At 42.6% G+C, this 27134-nt stretch overlaps 1 protein-coding gene across 1 annotated transcript in view; it reads right to left on the reverse strand.

The window, feature by feature from the left end:
• Positions 1-6262: 6262 nt before the first annotated feature.
• The window catches only part of cdh7a (cadherin 7a), a 90342-nt gene continuing 69470 nt past the window's right edge, over positions 6263-27134 (reverse strand). Inside the window, exons 10-12 of the mRNA XM_035142856.2 lie at positions 18055-18172; positions 14686-14934; positions 6263-7586 (exon numbers count right to left, since the gene is read on the reverse strand). Of these exons, the coding sequence (XP_034998747.1) occupies positions 7072-7586; positions 14686-14934; positions 18055-18172 (882 nt within the window). The 3' untranslated portion in view covers positions 6263-7071. The remainder of the gene's footprint in view (positions 7587-14685; positions 14935-18054; positions 18173-27134) is intronic.

Genomic DNA, 27134 nt, shown 5'->3' on the forward strand with positions numbered 1-27134 from the left:
AGAAATGATGGATGAATATTTTCATTAATGACGTCAGACAAACATCGAGATCAGAAATGAATCTTCCGCGGAAAGGGGTCGAACTTTTAAAGATTTTAAAAATGCACAGAAGTGCTGCTCAACCTCTGCTGATGGGTTGTAACAGTCCCATTTATAGATGATTTATTAGTCATCCTCATTTAAATGTATGATTCACTTTAAAAAAAAACACCTACAGTAAATCTTGTTTATTTAAATATGCATGTTTTCTTTTTTCTTGACAGTTTCCGGCGTCTTTCGAGAGCTAATTAGCCCTGAAGCCCCTCCTGGTGGCACATGTAGGTCCACAGAAACACCCCCTCCTCCGCGGCCCGTTGTTGCATGTAACTATTTTCCATGTCGACACGATCAACAAACACTTATGCCACCCACACATTCACTGCTACATCGCACCAGGCTTGGTTAATGATGACAAACCTACATAAGAGTACAAACCGCCGCTAATTAGGCCTGCGTCGATTATGGCTCATTAATGCTGATGTTGCCCTGACATGTTTTTGCCAATCATCAGTGGAGAGGGCTTCACTGTATCATTTTCTAATCACTGTAATTCATCATTGTGGCGATGCTCCGAGTGGTCGAATGTTTCCGTCGGGGAAATGACCCAACGTGAATGAAAAGTGTGGTTTCTGCACTTTCCGATTCCATTTCGAGACTTTGCTCGCAAAAATATTTTCTTCTGTAACTTTCCAAAGCAATGGAATTTCGATGATGCAATAAGGTCCTACTTTCTTATTTCAAAGCGCAATCTCTCTGAAAAGGGTTGAAGTGGAAAAATAAAACCGAAAAAACTATTATATATATAACTAATAAATTGGGTCTTTTTAGGTTTTCCGTTATAATCTAAAATTGAATCACTTGACCGAGAAATAGTGTCGTTGAAATCGAGCCATGCATCATTTAAAGGTGCGAGATGTAGTTTTTCTTGCCGGGCGAGCGAGTCTGTCGAAGAGAAGACACGTTAGCTAAGACGTTACTTTCCACAGCTGGAGGCGGCTTTTGATGCGCAAAGAGATTTAGTTTGATGCTAAACTCGCAACGTTCTGTTAGATTGGTAAATAAACAGCTACACTCGGCCCCTTTAAAGCAAAACTATGTAACTTAAAACTTTAAAACAGCAGCTTCAAAATCCCTTTGATGGTTCACTGACCTGCAACAGAGAGAATGTTTCCTCTGTATTTTTCGTCTGTTCTTCCTCATATGTAACTTTGGTGAACGGGTACGATCTCCTGTGAAAGTTGTGGAACTGATTTCAGACATGCACTGAACTCCGGATAATCTCCCAACGTTCTCCGGAGGGTCTGCACGTGAGATCCCAAATGTCTGAGTCAATTGTTGCGTACATTCCCCGTAGTAAAAACTCTGGATAACTTCTGAGTGATGTCAGAAGACAGCAGGAGATTATCCAGAGTGAAACAACCACTTCGCTCGGCCACGTAGCCCAACAGAATCAATCCCCACGTATGGCAGCAGAGGGCGCTGCTGCTGCTGCTCGGAACAGTTACTCACTGTTGCTTTAATGACTGTTTACCGATGATGTGTGAAGCTGTTTCAATGTGCAGATGAATTCGTATGAAGCTGTGTAAAAACCTGTGGTGTTGTCGTTGACCTTTCTAAGACAGCCTCCACTTAACCTGATGATCAAATTACACGTTTATTTCTCGTGCACTCGCCCTTTTTACAACTCTGTCCCACTTCGTCTGGATATTGATGCAACGATGACGGATCAATTTCGAGTTATTTTCCAGTTATTTTCCTAAATTTCTCCTCTTCTACACCCTATTACCCTAATCGCACCACTTTGACCTACTTTTCCACCGCTCGGGTTCCCCAGGCGCTCGAGCTGTTGCTGCACACCCACTCACACACATACCTCTCAAGAGAATTATTTATATTGCCCAGGTCTGGGACCAGTCTAATTTTGGTGGAACTATAGAGTACACAAACCTAAGGTCTGACATTTCTCTTGCTGAAGGCGGGCGAGCTGTGAGCGCTACTGAGAGAGACAGAGAATAAAACATGGAGCTGCGATGGCCTTTGATCTTCCTTTGCCTCCTTTTCTCTTTTTCAAAGGACCAGTGAGGAGTCGTCCAGCCGATGCCGCAGCAGGGGCCCCGTTTCTCTGCCACCAACCGGCTCCCCAGCACGGACGACCAGGGGATTATTTATTTTTTATTTTTGTTCTCTGCGAGAAGAAAAACGGAGACAGGCTTTCTTTGGAGTTTTGTTCCATGCTGGTTAATCGCAGAAATAAATATTCACCTACACGCATGAATATGCGAGGACTTAGTCCCCAGTTGGCTCAGAGCTTAGCTCTCAACTCATTTCTCAGCCACAGAGCGAGAGAGAATAACATCTTGCTCTTGAGGTGGATTTCTGAAACCCCCGACTGAAATATAAACCTAAGAAGTAATTGTCGTCATCGAAACATCATTTCTGAAACGTGTATCACTACGGAAACAGGAGGTTAATTGATGAACATGTTCGTTTTGCTATCATAGTTTTGCAGCATAACTTTTAAAGTAAGTCAGGTAATCATGAAATATCATTAAAAACCTCTAGATTGTAGAGGTTTATAAGTAATGAGAGAAATCAATAAAATTACATAAATACATTCAAGTACAAAAGACTTATTGGTTTGTTTCTTGAACTCTGCACAGGTCTGTTAATAATTGATTTTTTTTTTTAAAGACCAAGAATAATTTGTTTGTCTAAGGTTTTGGTCTTTTCGATCGTTGTGGTAAAACAATAATTTTCATAATTTGCCTTTCTAAGGTTTTTGGATGTTGTGGAAATGCGATTTTTCAAGGACGTTATTTAAAATGTTCACGTTTGAAATCAATTGGAACCAAGATTACGTGAGAAATGACCCTAACCAATTTCTTTTACCTTAATATATATGGTAAATTCTTCTCATGATTAACTATACCTCTGTTAACCCCATTATTACGATTAATTATTTTCTGGAATATAATGCAAACAAAGTCATCATTTAATCTAGAAAACTACGAAAACTATGAAAGTACAAACATTAATAGAGGAGTTTATTAGAGAAGAGTAATTATATGATAAACGCTCTCAGACACCTGCGGGTTGCACGAAAGGCGACTGCAGAGAACGATTCTCTAACGAGCGGCCATGAGGTCAGACTCTATCAGCCGTGTTCCAGAGGACAATCTGAGGAGGAGCGTGTTCCTGATCATCTCGCCGAGACTCTCGGAGAATGGGCACCTCTTTGTCAGGGCAATTTGTTGATGATGCATGGTTATGATAAGAATTGAGTGAAGTGTCTGCAGTTGCCCGGGGGTTCTCCCTCGCCGAGGCGCCGGGGCCAACACGAATAATCAACCCGGGTCCAGATTGAGCCCCTGATAGCAGAGGATTCCCTGATTGCTTATTAAGTTCCCCCGGGCGCCCGGCGTTTAAGACGATCGCTGCTGATTTTGATTGATAGCTGGTCAATCAAAATCAACATCTGCTCGTATCAGCCTCTATCAGCACCGGAGTTTACATCACATCTGTCTGTCTCCATCTCCGGAGATAACGGAGATCTCATGATCTCTAATCTACAAAGTGTCTCTTGCTATATCATCACTAAAACCCATCCTGGGTTAACTCGCCCTCCTTCTTCAGAAAACTCTGCAGAGGAGAACGAGGAGGATTCTCTTTGAGTTACAACTTTTTGGGATTTAGAAGTTTTTCGGTGAGACAATGTCACTTTTGAAACTTTACAGTGGCTCTCATTTTAAAGAGCAGGTTTCTACTCCATGTAAGTTTTAAAACAAGATTGTAACTTTGACTGACTTCTGAGTGGCAGCCACAAGAAATGAGATGATGCTTTGGTTAAAGACAACTAAGCATTTAAATGACGTACCGTTACTTACGAGATAAAAAGAAACTGTCATAAAGCTCAAATAATCTCAGATATAAGTAATAATTAATTATTAACAGAGTAGTATCATAGGCACAATTTCTAACATTAGCCACTATAAGCAAGGTTCCTGTTAGTTGTTGCTTGTGTTCTTCATATTTGTTTTTGTTTTCATTTATGCTGCATTTCTGCATTTGACGGGTTTCTCTTGAGGTTTGTTAGGGTTGTGTTTACGGTTGTGTTTAGGTTTAGGGTTGTGGAACTTTTTATCTCCTTATATTCACCACGACCCTCCTTCTTGCTCCATCCGGCTCAGACGAGTGTTGTTGTGGTTTTAAAAAGATTCTTCACCTACGCTGACCCCTGAAGTTTTAAGAAACGACACCATGTTTGTTAACTGCCCCATAATGAGAACACACGGTGAACTTGGTTACTTCTTACGCACTCATATAAAAAAAATCTCTGATGTTTTGTCTTTGCCCGGTTCAAAGCTGTGGAAACTGTGTCAATACCTGTAAGGAGACGCCGTATTTACCAAGCAAAGACGCATAACAAGTTCCTTGCAGTCTCTTGCATCACTGAGCGTCTCTGAGTGCCGTCGAAATGCAGCGACAGCAACAGACGCAGGTCGTCTACTTTTTAACTAAACTTAAAACAAAACCGTCACTGACACAGATCACAGTCGCCTCCCAACAAATATCGTTTTATTTCTTGCGTACGGACTCTTTCATTAAACAGAGAGTCGGTCAAACAACAACAGAGAAAATTTAAGCGAAAGTCATTGAAGGTAGTTATTTTTTAAAACTTTTATTTAGTATTTACCTGATTTTCTCTTAATTTTCAACGTTCAAATATCTACACAGAGTAAAGATATATCGCTTTTAGAAATTCTTTATTATGTCATATTGTCAACCGAACCAAATACTACTACTAACATTTATTTAACACTTACTTAAAAGTACAAGATTCACTGTTGCATCATCAGCCTTTTAATTCAGTTGTGTCTGTTTTACCATTTGTCGTTGTGTTGTTGATCTGGTCTGAAAACGTCTGTAACTACACTCAGATTACACATAATTTTCACTTTTAGGCCATGTTAACGGTATTGTAACACTAATCAAATATTAATTATAGGAAGATTTAAAGAAATAAAGCAATACCTAATTCAATAGTCATAAATATGTAACTTTGTGTTTGTTTCGGGGGATTTTAATCACACAAGTAAGTTTTAATTTGCAATTACACTTATATCACACATGGTTTGATTTTAAGACGGATTCTGCTAATTTCTTAATTAACATTCTTTTACATACTTAGTTGTTTGTAAGTCAAAATAAGACTTTTTAATCAACAGAATTTCATAGTGACACAAACATAAATATAAGATGTGATTCAGAAAGTGAATGTTTGAGTTTTGATCTCCGATGCGTCGCCTGAAGTCTTAACGTCGACGTGTCTTTCTCATTCCTCACTACGTACATGTTGCTCTGAGTGAGTCATCACCACAACACGCGAACACACCTATGAGCTTTGTTCTGAGCGCACGACGCAGCGCCGGATAAACTGTGAAAACGTCCTCAGACGGCTGATGGTGAGCCTCAAAGTCATCACACATGCCTCTGCGGAGCGTCAGCGCTTTGTCTCCATCAGGCCTTTCAACTACAAAAGCCTCATCAAAAAGAAATATGAAAAAAAAGAAAATGATTTTTCTCTCCTCCTCCTCCCATTCCAACCCCCTCACTGGTTCCTTGAGTTCCCTGAGTCGAGAACAAAGCAGCGCGTTGTGAAACCATCGATCATTACTGTCAGATGCTGCTTGTAGTATATGGTCAGAAAGAACCTCTTTATTTACTTACCTCTCTCCCCGTGGTCGGTGTCGGGAACTGAAAGAAATACCTTCCGTCTCTTAAGGAACTGAATGTCAATTTTATTTTCAGGAAAAGGATAAAAACATCATTTGCACATATTTCTGCCTCTTCAAAATAAATAATAACACATATCGGGTTGTACATGTCCACACCCAATTTTCAACAGAATTCATTTAAGCCAGGGAAAGAAATGGCACAACATGATTATCATACAGTGTGTCCCCTCGCCGCCGGTGAACATTATCGGCTTCATTTCTGAATGACAATATATGTTGGACTCTGCAAACTACAGAAGCAAAATTTAATTTACTTACAAACTGCGACTTCACCCGGGTGAGGACGGAAACAATGTTGTTTTTTTTTTACGAGAATCGAGGCGGCATGAATTTCGCAATCAAGCATGACCCCCCCACCCGCCCCTCCTCCCTACCTCCCCCACCCCCCACCCCACCTCCTACAAAAGCAGAAAATCATACATTGGCAATAGGAAGAAGAAAAAACAGACTCTAGACAAACACTACATTGCAATATCTGCAAAATGTATTGTTAGGAGAATAAGAGAAATCATACGCTTTCCTGTTTCACCCAGCGGAGACATCGATCCGAACAAAGAGTCTCCTTCTTTTTATTATTTGCACAACGTCTGTCTTCACATCACTTCGTTAGCACATCTACTACTGGTTTATACTTTATGTTGCACTTTTCATACAGAGGTGTGACTGAGTCCGTGAGTAATGTGAGTGAAAACAGCCCCTCGACACCCTGCCCCAACACAAACAGAAGTTAAAAAAACATAGAAATCATTGTGAAATATCATAATGAACAGTCAAGTGACTCGCGATGAGTCGCCGGGGACATTTCACGAGAAACTTCTATGTTTTTCTTTCTTTTTTTTAAGCACAAAGATAGCAAAGGAATGCATCAAAGCAAGAGTGCTGGGCCCCGTGCCCATCGCTGGAATGACAGGACTGCTGCCTCCTCGTATAAATACTCCAACATGTATGCATTCTGCAGTCAGTGGTTGGACTCCAGCCCAAAACCTGAAACCTTGAATGTCTCTTTGCACACAACGTTTCCACTTTTGAAGTCTGTGTCAAACCGCACCATGGCACACTCCTCAAAGTCCGTGGAGGGAGGTAAACAAACCCAAAACCTTTGAAGTGTTGACCTCTCAGTCTCTCTCTCTCTCTCTGTTTTGTCTTTGAATCTTTTCCTCCGGCGCGCTAAGGCAGACAAATATTTTCTCCGACGATAAATTACTCTTATTTGAATGTTAAGAGAGACATTTAGGGGCTATGAGAAGACACTGGTGCCGTCGCTGTTGCCGTACAGGTCGGCCAGCTTTTTGAAGCGCGGCCCCCAGTTGCTGAGATAGTCATAGTTCTGGTCTGAGTCTGTACTTAGTGACTCCAGCGAGCTCAGTGACTCCGCTACCGAGCCGCTGCCTTCAAAAGCATATGTCTGCAGGGAGTCGTACGGGGGAGCCGACGGGTCCACGTCAGCATCCTTGAGCCGCTCCCAGATAAACTCTCGGAACACCACATTGTCTGGCAGGGATTTATAGGACGGGCGAGAGGCTGATGAGTAATGGAAGAAGGTCGGTGTGTCCGGCGTGACGTCTCTCCGTACACTGGGGTCCCTGATGACGTTCAGGTTCCGCAGGGTGACCATGTCGAAGGCCTCCGTGTCCTCCTCCCCGCCGCCCTCGTCGTCGTAGCGGACGATGTTCTCCCTGATGTCCCGCTCCTCCTCGAGGATCAGAGGCTCCTTCTTCCTCCGACGCATCGTCACAATGAGCAGGACCATGACTGCGGAGAAAGGGAGAGACGTGAGTCAATATCCACTGACCACACTTTCTGCGTCAGTCCACTGCAAAGTACGTGGCTTTAAAACAATAAACAATAAGCAAAGTCATCAAAAACATCAAAAGAACGTTATAGTATAATAAGAAAGAGTAAGAAACAGTTTGCAGAAAAGTTGTGGATTAACTGTTGAGATTATTTGTGGATGATGGATTCCTGGAGTCCATGTAGCTGGGAAACCACTGCTCTGTGAATCCAGTGACACTGCTTTGCAAATCCTGTCAGAGTTTACTAAACTAAACTCCCAATGTAATCTATGTTGCCCCTCTGTGGCTTCCACCACCTACATTCTGCTTCCAGACTCCACCAGCCTGGAATCCGTGGCCCTCGGAGATCTTAGCAGACGCCCTCCTCCAGCCCGGGCTCCCTCTCCCATATATTATTGCTGAAAATAACTCTACGCCCAAGCAAACTGGCAAATGTCTAATGATCCTCTATCCATCAATGTCAAGCTGGTGCCAGTGAAATATCGTTCCGTGGGCCCATATTTCTTTTTTCCGTCATGCCGTTGAGCTACTGCTGCAGAGGAAGAGGCACGGGAACCAAATTCAAAACACCACTCACACTCTCTAATAAGGGAGCAAATGGAGGAGTTGGACGGGAGGAGAGTGTCACATGGAAAAGGGCTGCAGGAGATGAATGAGCGAATCTCTGTTGGCTATTCGCTGACCGACCCTTCAACAGCAGCATCACCGCTCGACAGTTTGTCCCTCGATTGAAAAAACAATACTAATAACCCTGACACGATCCGTCTCCTCCACACGGGGCAACAAATATTTCTGCGGAAGATTGTTTCCTATGATTCTGGAAACTCAACTCGGTCTAAATTCATTTTTTTTCTTCTCTCGATTCAGCGAGGCTCCTACAAAGTGAATTACAAAGTGACACAGTGAAACAGAATATTCTCGGTGCTTTCCAGCAAAGCTCTTTAGGGTTTAATGCCTAGAAGGCAGCCGCGGTGCGTGACAGCCTGGAAACGGGCCAACATCCAATCACGTCCGACCGAGATGAGCAGGTGGATGGCCGAGCATACAAATGGTCGATCCGTGCCAGGTGCCGAGGATCCTGTTAGAAATGATTTTCCAGCCCCGGCAGTTTAGCAAACACACAGCCGCGATACGAACGGGGGGGTCCCGTTCTTCATTACTCACTTCCCGATCATGTGCGCGAAATGAAAAACAGACGAGCAGAAGATCGGGTTGTCGGTACGAAGGCTTTTTGCTGTAATTGATTTGTATAAATGACCCCCCCCCCAACTTCACAATTAAATTGTGAACGAGGCCACGTTTCTGTGCTGCCCTTTCCTTCCCAGCATGCATCGGCGAATGCACTTTCTAATTAAGAGCATTTGTCCGTGCGCTGTATGATTCTGGTGACTGGGACTGATTATTCACCCACACACCTCCTAAGTCTTTGTGCCACTGTGCCGTTTCTAAGCGAAGTCTTAATCAGCTGCTGTGGCGCCGTGGGACATGGGAGGAAGTTTTATTTGTGAATACTAATTCCTCTGAGAGAGATTGTGTTGAAAAGCTTTTTTAAAAAAAAAACTGTTTTGTCAATCATCTGTTGGTATGAGCGATAGCCGGTTCCACATAAACACAATTTTCTGCCAAATTTCCAACGGCTTTGGTTATTTTTCTTTTTGGTTTTAAGAGATTCGGGTATTTCTCTGCAGGAAACACGTTGGTGTTGTGTGCTTTCAAGCATCAGTCAGGATTTAGGATATTATGTGCACACAGTTGCACTTTTTACACTTTGTCACCCACTTCCCCATTTTAATATAGTCTCTCTATTCTCTAAAGCTGATTTCAGACCTGCACTGAACTCCAGACATTTTCCAGAAAGACGCTGACGAAGACGCCAACTTGAAAAGACGACGAAATTCCAGTAAAATGTATCCGTCATGTCCAGACTCCACCCCTCACCTGAAAGTCGCCGACATGTTCCTGTTGTTGTGAACACGTCTAACCTGGATGTGTTTTCCTTACATTATTTTCTTGTAGATAGAAAATTTGTCTTTATAAAGTTGTGATATTCTTTTAGCTTTTTACCTTTGAATTGCATTGGCTGAGTAGTGTAACTACCTGATTTTCTAAAATAAATGTCCCTTGTGGTCCCTTTTATATAAAGTGAAATATTGGCATAGTTATTATTTATGTTTATGACTGAAACGAGCTCTGCATCGCTTTTGTTTTTCGAATTGATTCCTGTAATTGGCAGATTTTCGGCGGGCGGGAGCCAGTAGCCTTTATGTGCGAGGTGCTGTCTGCTCAGCGTGCGACACTTTGCTTTTCTTTTTCAACCCTGGAGTATTGGATCGTTTGCACCTGTTACTAAAACACGTGCCAGAAACGAAGACCCCAGAGTGCAACGACTAAACTTACGATCTTAGAGACTGGAAGGAGGATGAGAGAGAGAGCGAGAGAGAGAGAGAGAGAGAGAGAGAGAAATGTCCTAGATAAATGAAGATGCCTCCTCCACAACATGACGGATATCACTCCGGTGCGTGGAGGACAAAGTGCAGCCAAATGAAGGACAGAGAAACAATCAGAACCTCCATGCTGCTGCCAACATTTGATTCTTCATCAGAGCAGCTGTATGTTTGTCTCCTGACTCAAGTGGCTGTTATGGCGTCTTTGTTGCTGCTGATGTTGTCTGTCGCAGCGTTAACTGTGTATTTGTCTAGTTTATGTCCCTGTTTACTGTCTAATCAACATTTTCTGCAGTTTTCGCCCGATTGCTTTACAATAGTTCTCTTTTCCCTGATTGTCATTACCGAGACAAATTTGCTCTTAATTGTCTCGTGCAGTTAAAAAACAAAAAGGCCGATTCTCTTTTCTTCTCTTTCTGTATTTTTAGCACATCAACCGGCTGCGGTGACGGCGAATAATTCAACACACGGCGCTCGACACGCAAACCTGATGCGGCCGATTGCAGCTTTACAGCGAGACAGTCAGATCTGAGGAGGAAAATCGTCTGCTGTCTGAGTAGAGACACATAAATAAAGACACAGACAGCCGGGCTAACGCAGGAGACAGTAAAATAGGAGACAGATGAATGGACGGGGTGATTTATAGAATGAGTCTGATGAGCAGTACTCAGGCAGAAATAACTGTCTGGAGATTTGGAGAGATATACGTAATGTCCTAATTGGCCCTCTGGAGAATTGAGCGAATATCTAACCTGCTCTGGGGGAAAGAGCCACTGGATTTTAACAAGATGACGATCATCTCGGTATTTTTGATGCATCATCCAAAAGTGACTGCATCAGGTTTTTAAATGACATTTGAGGAGAAGGAAAAAAAAAAAAAAGTCACTCGTGCTCAGGCATTTTCTGGAGTAGAGGACACGCTCTGTAATTAAATCTAAAAATATCAACCCGTGATTAATGACCACTTAGCTTATGAGCATGTTGGAGCCAACGCTAACATGCACAGCTCGGTGGGGTTTTTTAACGGCAGGCAGGTGGAGAGTGTGCACGTCGCTCCAGCCGCGGGGACTGAAGGTCTCAGACACAACTGATGAATACTAAGACAAGTGGGGGTGTGGCACTCTGAAGAGTTCTCCATGAGCAACATGACAGATAGCTGGAATCAGTGCCGCCGGTGGGAGTGTGTGTTCCTCTCACCTGATGAGGGAGATTGATGGAGTGAGGGAAAGTGTGTGTGTGTGTGTGTGTGTGTGTGTGAGGGGGGGGCATATCTGAGACTGACAGCACCTGAGGACGCCGGCAGCGAGACGCAGCGCGGGTCGTACTCCGGCTCGCGTCTCATCCAAAACAAGACAATCACACGCTATCACAGCCTCAATTGCTACCCACGGATTGAAAGGGGTCTTGATGGAAGACCATCACAGTGGATCAGAATAAAGGGAACAGGCCGAGCGGTCGCACACAGGCTGTTAATACAACGGGGGGGGGGCTCCTGAGGGAGAGAGAGAGGGAGAATATGCACAAAAGAAGGAGCAGAGAAAAGCAGAGGCTGATCCAATTGAGCAAAGCAGAGTGATGGGGACAGCTGAGGACACAAACACGCAGACAAGGCAACGTGGAGGTATATTAAACTGGAGGCCATTAGTTCTAAGCCCGTGGCCTGAGGCTGTGCCGAGCAGAATAGAGCCAGCTTTCATTAGCGGAGGCGGGTTCAGGGTTCCCGCGGCCACGTATTTTCCCCCTGTTGGTCTTTTGAAGTTTCATTTATCACCAAAAGTGGACTCTGTCGCAAATGAAAGGGAAGGCAAACTTCAAGGGGAGCGGAGCGAAAAGCAAAGTTTGACCCCATCAAAGAAGTCGTCACCGTGTTGCTCAGATCCTCCTCAATGAAGATCGCCTGGGCGTTAAACTATGACTCGATGGGGTAATGCTTTGTCTGTGGGTTTTCATGAGCGGTAATGTAGCCCGGAGGTGACGGCTCAATGCTGCAGCGTCTTTAAGGCTGTGCTAATGAATCCCCACGTTTACAAGCGTCTTTCCTAACATCTTAACATGTGGCGTCCATCCTTGAAAGGCCGTTATTCCTCCCCGGTGCATCACTACCATGACCTCCATGAAATGTTATAATGAAGTTAATAAAATAAACTTTGCTCCCCGAGAAGAGAAAACAACCTAAAACCCCAAAACCTCATCAGTGAGTCAGGCTGTCTTCAGGCTCTGGCTTCTCGCAATAAAACTGCACTCCATGGCTCTGCGCTCTGTTTTTCTCCGTAGTGTGCAGGAATGCAGGATGACTGTCACATGAATGACACATACTCATAATTGGCAATAGAAGGTTATTTTTTCTTTTTTTTAAAGTTGCAGGAGACTTAAAGATAAACTGTGAGTAGTTTGCAAAAGACAAAATCGAAAAGAAAGACGTGTGTTGATTTTTATGTTGACCCATCGACGAAAGATGAAGAACATGACGGCTCCTAAAAAAAGGGAAGCCAAATCATCTTGATACCCCTGGTGGCTGGCTGCAGTATAGGTCATAAACCCAGCCTCCTCCATGTTAGTGGATGGGACAGGGACCAAGCTAAAAAGCCAAAATACATATGAAGCTTTTTAATTAGTCATTTGATGGTATAAAAATGGGTGAAACCTCAGCCGGGACTGACTGGATAACGGATGAATGTACATTGAGAGGAAGTGGAGATGCTTTTGTTTACAGACGATGGGTGAACCAGTTCTTTTTTTGGAGAAATAAAAAAAAAAAAACACAGAATGAGTTTTACAATCCAGCAGCTGCACAAAATAAAAATACAACCAATACCCCTGCCCCCCCCCCCAGGAGCCAGATTGAGGACTGTTATTAATTGATCGTGTTGGCAGGATTTCAGAGGCATTTTACTTTACTTCTGCTGCGTTTCAGAGCGAGCTGACCCAGGTCACATGCACGAGGAAGTACGAGGGGAAGATATCTCCCCCCCCCAGGGTTTGACCTGTGCGAGACCTCGAGATGCAGCCCTGGTTCAGCAAAGCTTCTCTCAGACGCTCGGCCGCCTGAGCAGAGGCTGAATGGGCCGTGAGACACTGAGGTGAACAGGCTTTTATCCTGTTGGGTTGTAGATTTGAATCACTTCCATTTAGATCTGAACTTAGATCTGAACTGTGTGTTGTACCTCCTCGCTGCAGCCATGAAATATACAACAACAACAAAAGCAATGGATGCCACTATATTCAAAGCTTGAGATACGTCTGTTCATAAAAAATAGTCTGAGTAAAAGTTCTGTGTTTACATCCTACTTAAGTAAGGAAGTACAAAAAGTGTCAGCAGCAGAAGCATAAACTGAAAGTTTGAAAAGTTAAATCAGCACTTTAGCAAAGAATAATAAAAGAGTTAATATGGGGAGTTTAGAAGGTGATTAATGGGAAAAGTAAAGAAGCAAAATACAAAAGTTTGCGACAACAATTTTAAGGCTTTTCTTTAATCCTCCGAAAAATATAAACATACTCTTTGGGTCTCAAACACAGAAGTTTGAAACAAAACAGATTTACTTTTCACTACTGAAATGTTCTACTCGTTTCCAACTCACCTTTTATAATAAACAGTTTTATTAAAGCTGTGGACGTCAGTCCCACTCTGCTGATGTGCTACTGTCACACTGCTGCTGCAATACAAACTTACTTTCCCAAATAAAACGCTGCTGATGATTTATTATATTCAAAAGCTCATATTCTAACACTTCAGCCACAACAACTCACAGCAGCTCTGTGGTGGAGGCTGAAACGTATTTGCGTTGTACTTTCTGCTGCTACTTCCCTGCGTTCACCGCCTCGGCTCGCTTGTCATTTATCATATTAGCCGTTACGGCTAATTGGCTCGGCCACAAACACACATTTCAATTTAAAAGTTTAGCTCTTCTGCTCTGTTGTCAGAAGCTGGTGACTGCAGTGACTCTCCCCAAAGGTTTTACTCTTCACCGAGCTCCTGCGGATCACCGCTTCACTTCACCGAGATAAATATTTGCCGTTTGTGCTAATATGTCCTTCGACAGCCGACGCCGTGTCTCTGCTCAGTCTGTGTCTGTGAGCCTGGAAACATCAGGAGCCATTAGCAGCTTGTGTTATTGCTCAGCTGCAGCTTTTCTGCTTTAATATGCTGCTGCCATCTACCTATATGTGCACTGTAGTGATGGTAATTAATGAGCTGAGGCCATTTCATTTTAATCGTTCGGTGTTAATTGAGATGTGAGGACGTGCATACTGAGAAGTTTTACTTTAAGTACATTTTTCAGATGATTTACGGACTTTTGAACTTTTATGCATATTAGTTTTATACTTTTGCAGACGTTTCTAGATTTAAATACTTTAACAACACCTTGATCACACACGTTGTAAACATATCCTCAGTTATATGTGGTTATATACATATAACCACTGTAAAAATGTGAAATAAATCGTCATATCTCACAGGAACAGGGACTAAAGCTGCACAAATAAAATCCAGGTTGTAAAAACTGCGTCATCAATGTCCTTCTACAAAATGACACTCACGACTCTGAGCGTCACACCTTAAAGAAACAAATATCAGAAGTTGTTACATGGACACTGAGGTCATATGGATCTTACCCAGCAGTGTGATGATGCAGCCTAAAATAGCCAGGAGGGCGCCGGTGCTCAGGCCAGTCGCCGTGTACGCCACAGCTCCACAGGACAGGGCCACGCCGTCAGAGTCGCAGTCGCACACCCGCACCGAGAGCGTGTTGGTGCTGCTGAGGGCGGGGCTGCCGCTGTCCACGATCAGCACGGGCAGCCGATAGACGGCCTGCTCCCGCCTCCTGAAGCCTGCTCGCTTCGTCAGGACGGACGCCGTGTTGTCTGCAGAACAGAGCATCAGTCACACGTGTGAATAGACGACGACGGGATTTATCTTTCATAACCACTTCTTTGAATTCAACTGAACAATGATCCGTGTACTTTTGACGAGCAGGAGGTGCAACTTCTGTTCTGTAATGATTTCTGTCCTTCGGTTGTGCAGTTTGAACTGGTTTTACAGTAGAAGCAGAAACACCAACAGATGGTGTCATTAACACAACTCATTACACGAGACACTGTGGCATCTCTCCCTGGTCTTGACCACCTGTTAATACCAGCTTTGGTTCGATGGTTAGATCATATATGAAATGTTAGCGTCTCAGAGACAACGAGACAATAATGTGCCGTTACAGCTGCTTCGACAAAAAAAAAAAGCTATTTCATCACATCTACATCGATGCACTTTCACATTGAGCAGTCATGACTGAAATGTAGATTTTGCCCTGAAGGACAAGATTGCTCTCGGAATGCTGAGAACAAGGTGAGAATAAAATACAGAGCTGGCTTCTTTTGTCAACGCCACATTAGTAAAATCAGCAAAATGTTCTTATGGGGCAAAGAAAAAACACATTTGGCTGTTAACAACTGTGAAGGGTTTCAACATAAAACACTTATAATGGTAAATTAATATGATCTTGTACTCAGTGTGAAACATTCGGTTGTGCACTTTGTCTTCGAGGGATATTTATGTGCAGCCGGGCAGCAAACAAATACAGTGCACGTGAAAATAGGACTTTGAGACATTGAGCAACATAGCAAAAGTATTTAAGCATCTGAATTCAATCTGATGTGGCTGCTGAATAATTCATACTAATGCTATAATTGCCTCCCGCTCCTCTGGTCGCAGGCTTTTGTGCCAAGGATCCTCTAAACCTAACGGGAAAACTAGAATAACACAAAGGAGAATATATACCTCCAACAGTCCCCTGAAAATCAATCAAATCAAGCCACACAAAATTGTACAAATTCATAGATAACAGTCATCTAAACATGGGACATTTATTATTATTCTTTGGGAAATTGGTAAAAATGTCACAAAACATTTAAAAAAATGTCATAATGTTACAGAACGTGATTCCACACCAGAATTTATCAGGTTCTTTCCCAACCTGTACGACATCCTTCCTCTACCCTGCATGGTAACACGTCCAGTATGTTTTGTGTAATGCTGCTAAATAATAGACAAACATAAGGCTAATAAAAGGTTTTAACACCTGTCATAATAACATAGGAGATTTCTATCTTTCTGTTTTGCTCTGTTCCTGCATGGTATGGCTGTGTGCAGCACTATTTCCCAGGTGTTCGCTCACATTAACAACCATAAAGTTTTTACCGTCCATGCAGACGGTCAGATCTCAAAGTGCAAAATTCTCTGATCCGCCCATTTCTCTGGATACACGCCAAACTTTAATTGGAAATGAATCTGTCCAGAGAGTCAAATTAAAAACATAACCTCCTTGGCGAAGGTAATTATTGAAATAGGTTAAAATCTAAACTGCCTTGAACTGTTCCTTTACCACTCGGTCTCAGTGTGATCAAGGTAAACACAGGGAAGTGAATGGTCACAGAGAAACTCTCCACACGTCAAATCGTAAACTGTCGTCCTGATGTTAATCTGCTGAGAGGTTCCCTCAAACATCCGGTTCCTCATGTAACACAGGTCTGCACTTGCACAGATTACAGTGGGAGAACCCGGCTGCTGCTGCTGCTGCTGCTGCTGAACTATAATGTTTCAGCCTGAGCCGAGCTCCCACATATGTGAAAGATAAATAACTCAGGGCACACAGGGCATTACTTCAGAGAGCAAATCAGCTCTGCACCTTTTTAAAGCAGCAGGGGCTTCGTGTTAGTTAGTGATGATGGAGTCAGGCACAATTTTCTTTTGTCTTAAAAGCTACAGGATATGCCAATGAACGCTGAACTTTTCCTATACCGGCGGCTAATTTCCTTCATCCGCCCATTGCTTTGTGTGTAGGTGGTGAGCAAATCATTACAGGACAAAGGCGTTTTTCAGTTCATCTCGGTTGTTCTGTGATCTCTGCACTGAGCAGAACACGGCACAAAATGAGTTATCTCAGATGTACTCCAGTTTGCAGAGGAAAGTTTGTTTTTGCATTCAGCTGTGATGAACAATTACCGGAAAAAAAAAAAGGGGGGTGATACAGAGGGCATTGTCACAGCAGAATTATGGTTTCATTTGGCACAACCGGGGTGAGCCGGGGGGCACCGGTTGCTCCGTGTGGCTTCTCCAGAGTCGGATCGCTGAGTAGATTGTGTCCAGGAAAGAGAAATGGCCAAAGTGCCAAAGTTGTTTTGCTGCCAGGCTCTGCTCGAGGGAAGTACGCAGGAAATACACCGTACCCAACTTGACCAGCACCTTGTACACACTCAATTTACTCAGGGGAGATTTTGATTTAGCTGCAGCAGGGACTGATCTGATACCTGGAGCTTTCGACAAGAACGTGGACATACTGACTTTCGGGGTTTCTGGTAAATCTCAAGTTATCTCAAACCTGAGAGGTCCAACTAGAAACAGGAAACCAGCCACAAAATGTTACCTCACCTACAGATTCTGCAAAATCACATGTGGAATCTGTTCATAGAGATTCATTTCTGCTTTGTCGTATTGCTGCATTTACTTAAATAAGACCTCAGTAATTCCTTCTCCACTGTTGTATGTCAGATAACCAAAATTGACAATATGCCTATGAAAGATTCATTGTTATGTTACATTTTTCAGGATTTAATTTCAGTATTCAACAAAACTTGGACCCATAAGCATCATAAAAAGGTTCTGATGGAACAGAAAAGCATTGAAAATTGTTGAAACTATTTCACTTGTCCACAATCAATTGCAAAATCATTTCATACCTGACGCTGCTGCCTATGGTAGACAAGAGAAATATTTAAGACTTTGGTGAATCAAATATAAAACTTTTTATTACCTCCTAGGGCCCTTTTTTTTGATGAAAGTGAACCGAATATGTTGTGATCAGGACCTTCAAATAACCGACACCTACAGATTTCTGTTTGAATTTCGCTGAGAGACACTTCCACACATATAATCACAGAATAATGGTTCGACACGGCCGCCTGGAGGTAATAACAAAGAGGCTGTCGCACCTTTGTTATCTCGCAGAGTGAAGTTGAGGTTTCCGGCAACAGGTGCAGCGAGGGCGAAGTAGAAGCGGTGTCCGCTCAGAGGTTCGTCCTTATCCACCGCACTGATGGTCTGGATCACCTGAAGACAACAGGAGCATAAACACAAGATCAGTTTCCTTCCTGGTCTTTATCAGACGTCACCGGTTGATTAGGTGTTAACTGAAGCTTGTGTGCAGCTTTTATCGTCCCATGTGGGATCGGGTTTGAGGAGAAGCACTGTTGTCATAGATTTACATCAAGAAATCATTCTTAAAAGGCCAGGTCAGTAAACTGGAGAAAATGAGCTCGTATTCTGATTGATGGAAAGATATTTCCTTTATAATGTTTGGCTGTGATTTCCTGTCGTTTAGCTCTTAAATACAGTAAGTGCTCGTTTGGCAGGAGCTTGGAAACCTCTCAGGGACAAAGTGTTTGCTTTGGGAGAGCAAATGATTGTCAAGCAGTTATTCTCATAAAAGCATTGAGTGAGAACGTTTAATATTAACTCTTTTATATAGAAACCAGAAAATAAACGAATAAAAAAAAAAATCCTGTTTTACTTTTCTCAACGTTTGGTGCAATGCCCGTTCTAAACCTGCCTGCTGTTCGGCCTCTGGTGATGCAGGGTGCAGTTCTGTTTCTGGAACTGGAAAAGCAACCTGCAGTAATTTAATTAATATTGAACTTGTCTCATGTCCAAATCCCACCAAATTCAAAACTGCACTTCCTCCAGCCTTTGACAACACGCACACCGAGAGTGAAGCTGATAACATGAACGGTTCCTGAGATAAATTGGCCACATTCAGACAGAGATTTCTGGAATATTAAGATAGATGAGCTTCATTTATGCACATCTGGTAATGATTTTCATTCCCAGCAAAAGTGGACTATTAACAATCTTTGAATGCTTATATCTTGGGTTTTAGAGTGTAAACCTCAAGAAATATAGCATTTTACATAAGTATTATGAAAAATTATTTCTTTAAAAGACAATTGAGATAAATAAAATACTTTTTGTGGCATATACACTTGAATCTGGACAAACCTATTGGGCAGAATTTGCAAAGCCTCCAGTAATCAGAGCGAAATCTGCTTTATTAAATCATAATTAATCAGTGTCAGCCTGTACTGAGTGATAAAATGTGTTGTGATGACCATTAAACAGTAGATGCACGTATTCCACGTATTCTTCTTCAATCTAAAATCCAATCAGAGCCGCGTTGCCCGTGTGAAAAGTGAAGTCAGTGTCAGGTCAGTCAGAAGGATGTTGCGCTGACACTGTTCAAAATAAATATGTTATCCAGGCAGGCATTTCTTCTTTATTATTGCAAGTATGAAAATGACTCATGATAAGGACGGCTGTGGCTCCGGGCGATGCAAGACACGCATTTATATGTGTGAGTTAAACAAGTGAATTCTATTTGCTTCTGCCCATTTTATTCCGCCTCAGAACTCGAGGACTAAACAGAATCTCACCCCCTTCATTATAGAGCAGTGTTGACAAATCTAAATAATGCAGGAAATCAAATTACCAAATAAAACCAATTTATTTGCACCCACCAGCATGTGCCGTAATGATTTTTTATTCATACAAACATGTTATCTGAAAATCAAGTTATCTGTTTTCAGCAAAAGAAAAAGAAAAAAAAAAACAGACGCCCGCTGAGCTTTAATTTCAGCATCCAAGCGGCAGAACTTGAAGAAAAAAAAAAGCAGAGATCTCACTGGGTACGCGGTGTACAGGAGCAGCGAATCACACACACACACACGCCATATGGACGACAAATGATAGCCACCGCGACGGCCATCAAAGTGGGTGTTACTGCAGGAGTGTCCTTGTGAATTTCGATCAAGCCTCCTGGATCCTTTGTAGACAATCTCCAAACTCAACCCTGCGACAACCCGCGCCCGTGGACGGGATCCAAGAGATTCTTAAAAGCAATTCACACTAAATTATCACATATCCCAGCACCGAACAGCTCCGACATCAAGACAAAAACAAAATTTAAATGAGGAGAAAGAGGGAGGGCGAAGAGGAAGAACCCCCCCACCAGTGATCTATCAGCGCTGAGACGTGGATTATCAGTTGTCAGCTGTGATTAAATGCTGCTGGTTACAAGCTGTCAGGTATTAGGGGTTTGGTGTAGGTGGCAAACGACATCCTGCCAATTATTGAAACTGGCAGGCGGGGTGAAAATTCATGAATATTTTACCGTGTTTCCTAACAAAATTAAAATAGTTGCTCCTTTCATCAGCAGAAAATAAAACAATCACAACTGTTTGGTTCTGCAGCGCAAGGGGGAAATTAATCCAGGGAGCGCGGAAAAAAAAGGTTATCCGGAAACACGCGGGGTATCTCGTGTGTACGCGGACAGAAGTGATGTTTGTGTTGGCGTCAGATCGGTGACAGGTAGACGCCGCCGCCGCCGCCTCTCACCTAAACATGCAGCGTGTGCATGCTCGGCTGCATAGCATGAAAAGCCAACCATTGATTGCGGGATCATAATATCTCACATGCCTCTCACTCTGTTATGGAAATCTCACATCTGATAGAAACCTTTCTCTGTGGCTCGCACACCGATGATGAATCCTACACACTATTTGAACCCTTTGATGTCCTTTGAATTTTGCAGATGGCTCCGGAGCTTATCTCGGGGAAGGTTTCCATTCCTTCGCCGCCGAGCGAGAGAACTGTAAATCATCCTTAAATCAAACACTTTGTAATGTATAATGCCTTTCATTAGTGTGGCTCTGATGCAAGGCGTTCCACAGAACCTTTGCTGGGGAATTCTCTAATGGGTTGAGTAGGAGACAGGAGGAGAGAGGCATGGATGTAGACATAAATTCCGGCTGAAAGACATTAGCAAGCCGCAGCAGACTGGTGCCTGTCGGAAGGCAAGACTGAGGAGGCCTATGAATCACGGAATTGAGTCTTTTTTTTCCAGTTTACACATGGCTGCACGTCAGATCAGAGCGGATATAAAAGGACAAAGGTGTCTCTATTTGTGGCTTTGGTGAAGGAGGAGGAGAATGTGCAAACAACAGAGCAACGCACACACACATACACACTCACTGGTGCTGAGTATTTAGAGTTGATATAGATGTATTGATTAGAAGAGTTTTGATTCAAAGTTCAGAGTAAATTAGATAGAAAAACACGAACTGCTGCTAAAGAAACATTCACATTCACAACAAAGGGCCTGTGACCTCCGACATGATGTTGTGTTTATCTGAGTGTTTTTTTCTACACTATTCCTGTGCTACTATTATTGGTTTTATGATATGATAAATATGAATATATAGTTAGAAATAAAAAAGGGACACTCAAAAAGTTTCTACCTCAAACTGTAAAATCTTTTAAAGTTAAAATGTCCGGTGTTTTTAAGGCAAAACTTTTAACCTTTAACTTTTAACCTTGTGGCTTTAAAGGTCTGTTTAACTTAACCTGACAAAACAATGTTTGCTGAACACTCACCAAGAATCTTCAAACAGTTTGAATGAATGAATCTGATTCCACCGTTAACTGCTCATTTCACACGGGTTCCGGTTGTAGATCTTCTCACAGCACCACTTGCTGTAATGTGATGCAGGAATGAATAATCACAACTTCAACAGCAGACGGTTTTAACCTACGTTATCTCAAATCAAGGACTGTTTTAATGCAGCACTCAGAAGGTTGCTCCTCGAGTCTTAAAAGGGCCATTTTGTTCGAGGACGAGCCCTCGGTAAGAAAAACCAGCCCTCACTGAGAAACCTGCGTCTGTCATGTGAGAAGATGAGAGAATAATACAAGTAATGAAAAGCTGGATGAAAGGAGAGAGCGTAGCTGCAATGCATTCTGGTATTTGAAAATAAGTCACATTTATCTGTCTGTTTATCTTCAGAGTTACTCAAACACTGCAGAACCGATTTTATTGAAACTTGCTAGAAGAGAGGGGGCGTGGCCCAAAGGAGAACTCATTAACTTTTAGGGCAGATTCAATTAAGGGGCTGGATCTTGTTTTTCATTGGGAGATATAGGGCGTTATCCTTGGCGGAGAAATGCTGTCACAGAGTGCCCTTCAAGTTAGCTGTTGATTTGTTCTATGTACGTGGAGGACATGGGAATCACCTGATTGTTTAATTTAGACACAAAGTGGGGCAGTAAAAACCATCACTTCCCAAATAGCAACATTTCGATGGAACGATGGCACTTGGGCGGTCCGCTCCTGTTTTGCCAGATCTGGGCCACAAGTCAACCAAAGGTGCCAAAGGTGGCCCCGAGTTTGTTTTGTGCTCTTGGCCATATTCACCACACGAGCCACTTCAGGTTCACATCCAGATTACACCTCGTCTAGTGCACTGCATTTGTTTGGGCAATTTTAGGGGTCACATCTTTTTTGTCGGGGGCCAGAAGTGTCGCATCACTGCCTGAAGTGGCCCACATCTGTATGCTATCTGGGTTGGCCCCCCCCCCCCTCAAATTGAATTAATTGCTCCGCTGCTCAGAGGCCTGTGCCGGCGACCCCTTGTGACACGATGAATATTTCTACTGAACCAATCATGACAAGTTCAACTGATAAACAATGAAAATCTTTTTGTATTGATGAAACTATTGTATTTGTGCATCTGTGTGAGGTAGAGAGAGATAACACAATGCATTGTGGGATAGGGACAATTTTGACAGCATCCACCTGGGTCATAAATACTCCCACAATGCACCTTGGTGACGATGAATGAATAATTGACTATTGATGACTGTTGAATCCTCCTTTTTCATACATACTTTGCCGAACTTTGTATTGACAGGACAGTTCAAGCATTAAATGGGGAGCAGGACATACTCACAGGAACTTAAAGAAGGGGATCAGCACGTATGTATATGTATATTGTGTTGCTCTCTGTGTGGCCACTTGCAGGCAGGAAATCGAAAAGTTTTCTGACTCAGCCGGAAACTCTCATAAAGCTCAACAGCAGCACGATGCATAAACTATGCAGGGACAGATGCACTGATGGAATTGCAGCGACTCTGCCAGCAGCATTTCGAAGGCAGGAATACTAATCGTTCTGCAGGAGAGGCTAAGAAAAGACAATAAAATCCAATACAGCCTTTCACATTAAAATCTAAAGCTCAATTTAACTAAATGATCTTTCTGTTAAAGCACAACTTCGGCTCGTGGCTGTTTTTCTTTTCAATAAAACATCACATTGTTACCATAGATGTTCTATTTATTACTTAAAGCACTTATCAGTGATGTAAAAATATGAACGTGTCGAGTTGTAATTCGATTTAAATATGCTCCTTAAAAACCTCTATCGTGAGCAGCAGTGGTTCGGTGGAATAAAGGTCCAGAGCTCTGTCTCCTGACATAATAAATCACAAAATAACTGGGAGAACACTCATTTACCGTGAGAGTCATTTGCAACATACAAAAAAATTAAATTAACCAATTAAATGAATGTTCTACAAAATAAAATGAATATAGTTGTGGTGCAGAAACACATTTCTTTTCCTTTTTTCCAAATCCTGTTCAACATACGACCACAGATGGTTGGAATCGAACCACCGTCCAACAACATACGGCACAACAACGGTTTCACACAGACAGACAAACAAACAGATGGATAGATAGGTTTCGTTTGCAGATATGAACTCTGGGAAAATATGGAGAAAATTAGGGGACATGATGTATAAACTCAGCTGTGGAAATCATTGTTTTTGTTCAACACCGGCATCGGGCCTTGTCCCCAAAAGCCCTGAAATCTTGTCCTTCTACGTTGACATCGTCGTCTGCGTCTTCTACAAGCGTGACGCTGAGATATCTGTCTCCTTTCACGTCTGTTAGAAACGTCAACAACACGACCCACTCGCTCGCCGCTGCTGTATTCTCACACAGACTCGCTCCACCTTCTTCCAGACAGTTTACTAGACGTCTGAAGGATAAAGTCCAGAGCGACTGACTCAGATATTTTTTGTTCTCACATAACAGCCCCACTGGAAAATTCCACAAAAATATCTCAGCTCTCCGCAGACGGATGTTTTATAAAGAGCTTTACAAACTTTAACAAACTAACACATGTCAAGTTTCACCACGCACACATCAGCAAACACGTGAGATGAGAAGTGACAGTTGCTCTACTAACGAAGTGATGAATAACGACGTGAACATGACTTGGAAGGTGACACCTGAAAAAACAGCCATCAACACGTCTCTATTTGTGGTGAATGCTTCAGTCTCAATGTTTATCATACATCACTGCATCATGATGGCAGGTTCATTAGGAACAGATCACACTCAAGTTCTTTATCTAATTATCTAAAATGATAACTTTGTTATATTCTATTGAACGAAGGAAAGGTCCGGCTATTGAATATCAATAGTTCTAAAATACCGACTGAAGTATAAGAAAAAGTAAAGTATCTAAAAGTTGACGATAAAACAGAGCGAAATCTTCTTAATATCATTTTAATTAGTATTGTTATGATGATGATTATTATCATTATTCTTATTATGATAATGTTTTTTTACCTTAAATTAAAAACATTTAGACATTTTTGGATGTTGGACCATTCACACACTGTTGGCAGAAGTGTCAGAGGCAATTTGTGGTTCAATATCTTGCCCGAATAGAGGAGGCAGGGATTCGAACCACCGACCCTCTTTACCTCCTGAGCCGCAGCAGCCCAAAATGCAAGTATTATATTAATATCATTTTTTAAAAACTAAATCCATCCCAAGATAAGGGCTTTAAGTTTAACTTCAGAAAAAATCCTTTTTGACTTCAAAGTGTCTGAACTTTTTTTGATTGAAGGCTCCAGTCCAGTCGTCGGGATTCATTCACTTTGTGGCCGATGTGATGAAGAAAGTAATGTCTGCTAATAAGCCGGGTCCAGACTGAGACTTTAGTGAGCACGTGCGAGGAGATCGCAGCGATAACAAGCTTGAATAAAACACCTTCCTCTGTTTGACGGCGGCAGAGTAAACACGTTAGAATCTATTCCACCGTCTCTGAGTTTCTGCTCGTGGAGCAGAGTCGTTGAGTCTGAGTTAACTTCCTCTGTGGAGAAATGAAACTGACAGGACTTTCACAACGTAAAGGCCAGTTGCTATAGTGACGTATAAGGTGTAGTTATCATTGATTATTGTGAACGGGGATATGAGTCTTTCACTTAAGCCCCCATGGAGCCCTGCTGGTAAATGACTCACACAACCAGATCACACCAGACACTTGAAACTTGAACCCAGAGTATAAATAAGCATTGCATAGGTGGCACTCGTTGCCATGGCGACGTGACAGCTGTCACCAGGGGTTGTGTTGACGGAGGAAATGGCGGCCCTGCGGTTTTCACACCCCTCACTCTCCGCTGGTGGCGGCGGCGGCGGCTGCGGCTTCATAAGATATCGACGCCCCAGACGTCAGCAGCGTGTGACACCCGGAACTGTTCACTGACGGAGCCTCAGCACCCACATCAGCACCCGCTCACTCACACACACGCACACACACACACACACACACACACACACACACACACACACACACACACACACACACACACACACACACACACACACACACAGATCCTAATGCCATTCAACAAATGTCATCTTTTCAATCTCATCCGTTCCTAAGCCCACTCTCTCGTTTCATCATCGATTATCTGAATCTTCTGCCGAGATTCATGTCCGTTGGCGTGATCCCAACGCGCCGGAAGTGCCGAGGCTGAAGCGACGTCCCGGCGAGATCCGAGATGAATTTTTGCCCCCGTGTTCCATCTTTTTATAGCGCAGACGGTTGTTTTTTCCGCGTCCCTTGCACTTTGACATATCTGTTTATATCTCCCACCCTGATGAAACACCTCTAACGACGGACTGGTGGTGTGAAGTTGTGTTTTTGTTGTGTGTGATTGATGCGAGGGCCAAGGCAGCGGGTAAGAGGCGGTAATTACTGCAGGTTTGATCAGGAAAGGGGAGAAATAGCAGAAATATAATGAATAACTATGCTGAATGAGCTATTAGCAGTTCATGTTTGCAGTGCACACGTGGGTGTACAGATGGATATCACCGGGTTACTTTGATACTGGTGAAATATTAAAAAATGTGCTGAAACTCAGGGAAGTTCTGGGAAGCAGATTTATGGATGTTTATTCAGCTGGAAGGGGGCGAGGATGTGTTTTTTATTTAAGTGATCGATGTGACACTGGGGGCGGTCGTGTAAGAAGTGGCAGGTGAAGTGGTTTTGATCGGGGGGGAAGAGACGACACCAGAAATGCTCATGACCAGAGGTTTTCAAACACCCAGCTTCCAGCGCTGCGAGTTAAAATGATTTGATGTTTGTGTGTCAACAGGTTTTTAAATATCTATATTTGAATTCAATTATCCAGTAAATCAAGAAGTGTGTTGTTTGGACATTTTTATTTCAAGTGATTTAAAAATATTTGTATCATAATATTTAGCATTAAAGGGTATTTTAGGTGCTTATAAATATTCCTTATCTTCGAGGGCTTTCACACAAATGTGTTTATTTATTTATTTATTTATTTGGAGGAGACCTTCAGACTTGTTTCATTTGCAGTGTGAGACAGTTCAGACTTTCAGACCAGTTGCAGGAAGTTCAGACGACATTAAACAACAGAAGAAGAAAGAGAAGCAGAAAAGCTGCTCGCAGAATCTTTTGCTGTCTTCGCCTCCGATGATAAAATGTTTTGAACGACAAGGACGTTCACTTTTCCGATAGTTAAACCATGATGATAATACAGACTCAGCAACTTTCTTAAATGCACTTTATCCAGAAAAGTAACAGTAAGCAAATACGATATAGCTGAATGAAAACACGCTAACGTCAGATGCATGTTCGTCTACAAACCGATCGATGTGCAGGTACAAGACCAGGTTGACACAGCTCACACACGTGATGACGACAGGACGTACACATGTCATACAACAGTCATCAAATGTAAACAATGTAGCACAGACATGAACCTGGGGTCAGACGTGAAGGTGTAAACTTCTTCAGTGATAATCTCTCTTATAACTTCAGTTTATAGGAAGAATAGTTCTCATAATATTTGGGGAAGTTGTGCC

The sequence above is a fragment of the Hippoglossus stenolepis genome, chromosome 19, assembly GCF_022539355.2.
Source record: "Hippoglossus stenolepis isolate QCI-W04-F060 chromosome 19, HSTE1.2, whole genome shotgun sequence".
Taxonomy (NCBI): domain Eukaryota; kingdom Metazoa; phylum Chordata; class Actinopteri; order Pleuronectiformes; family Pleuronectidae; genus Hippoglossus; species Hippoglossus stenolepis.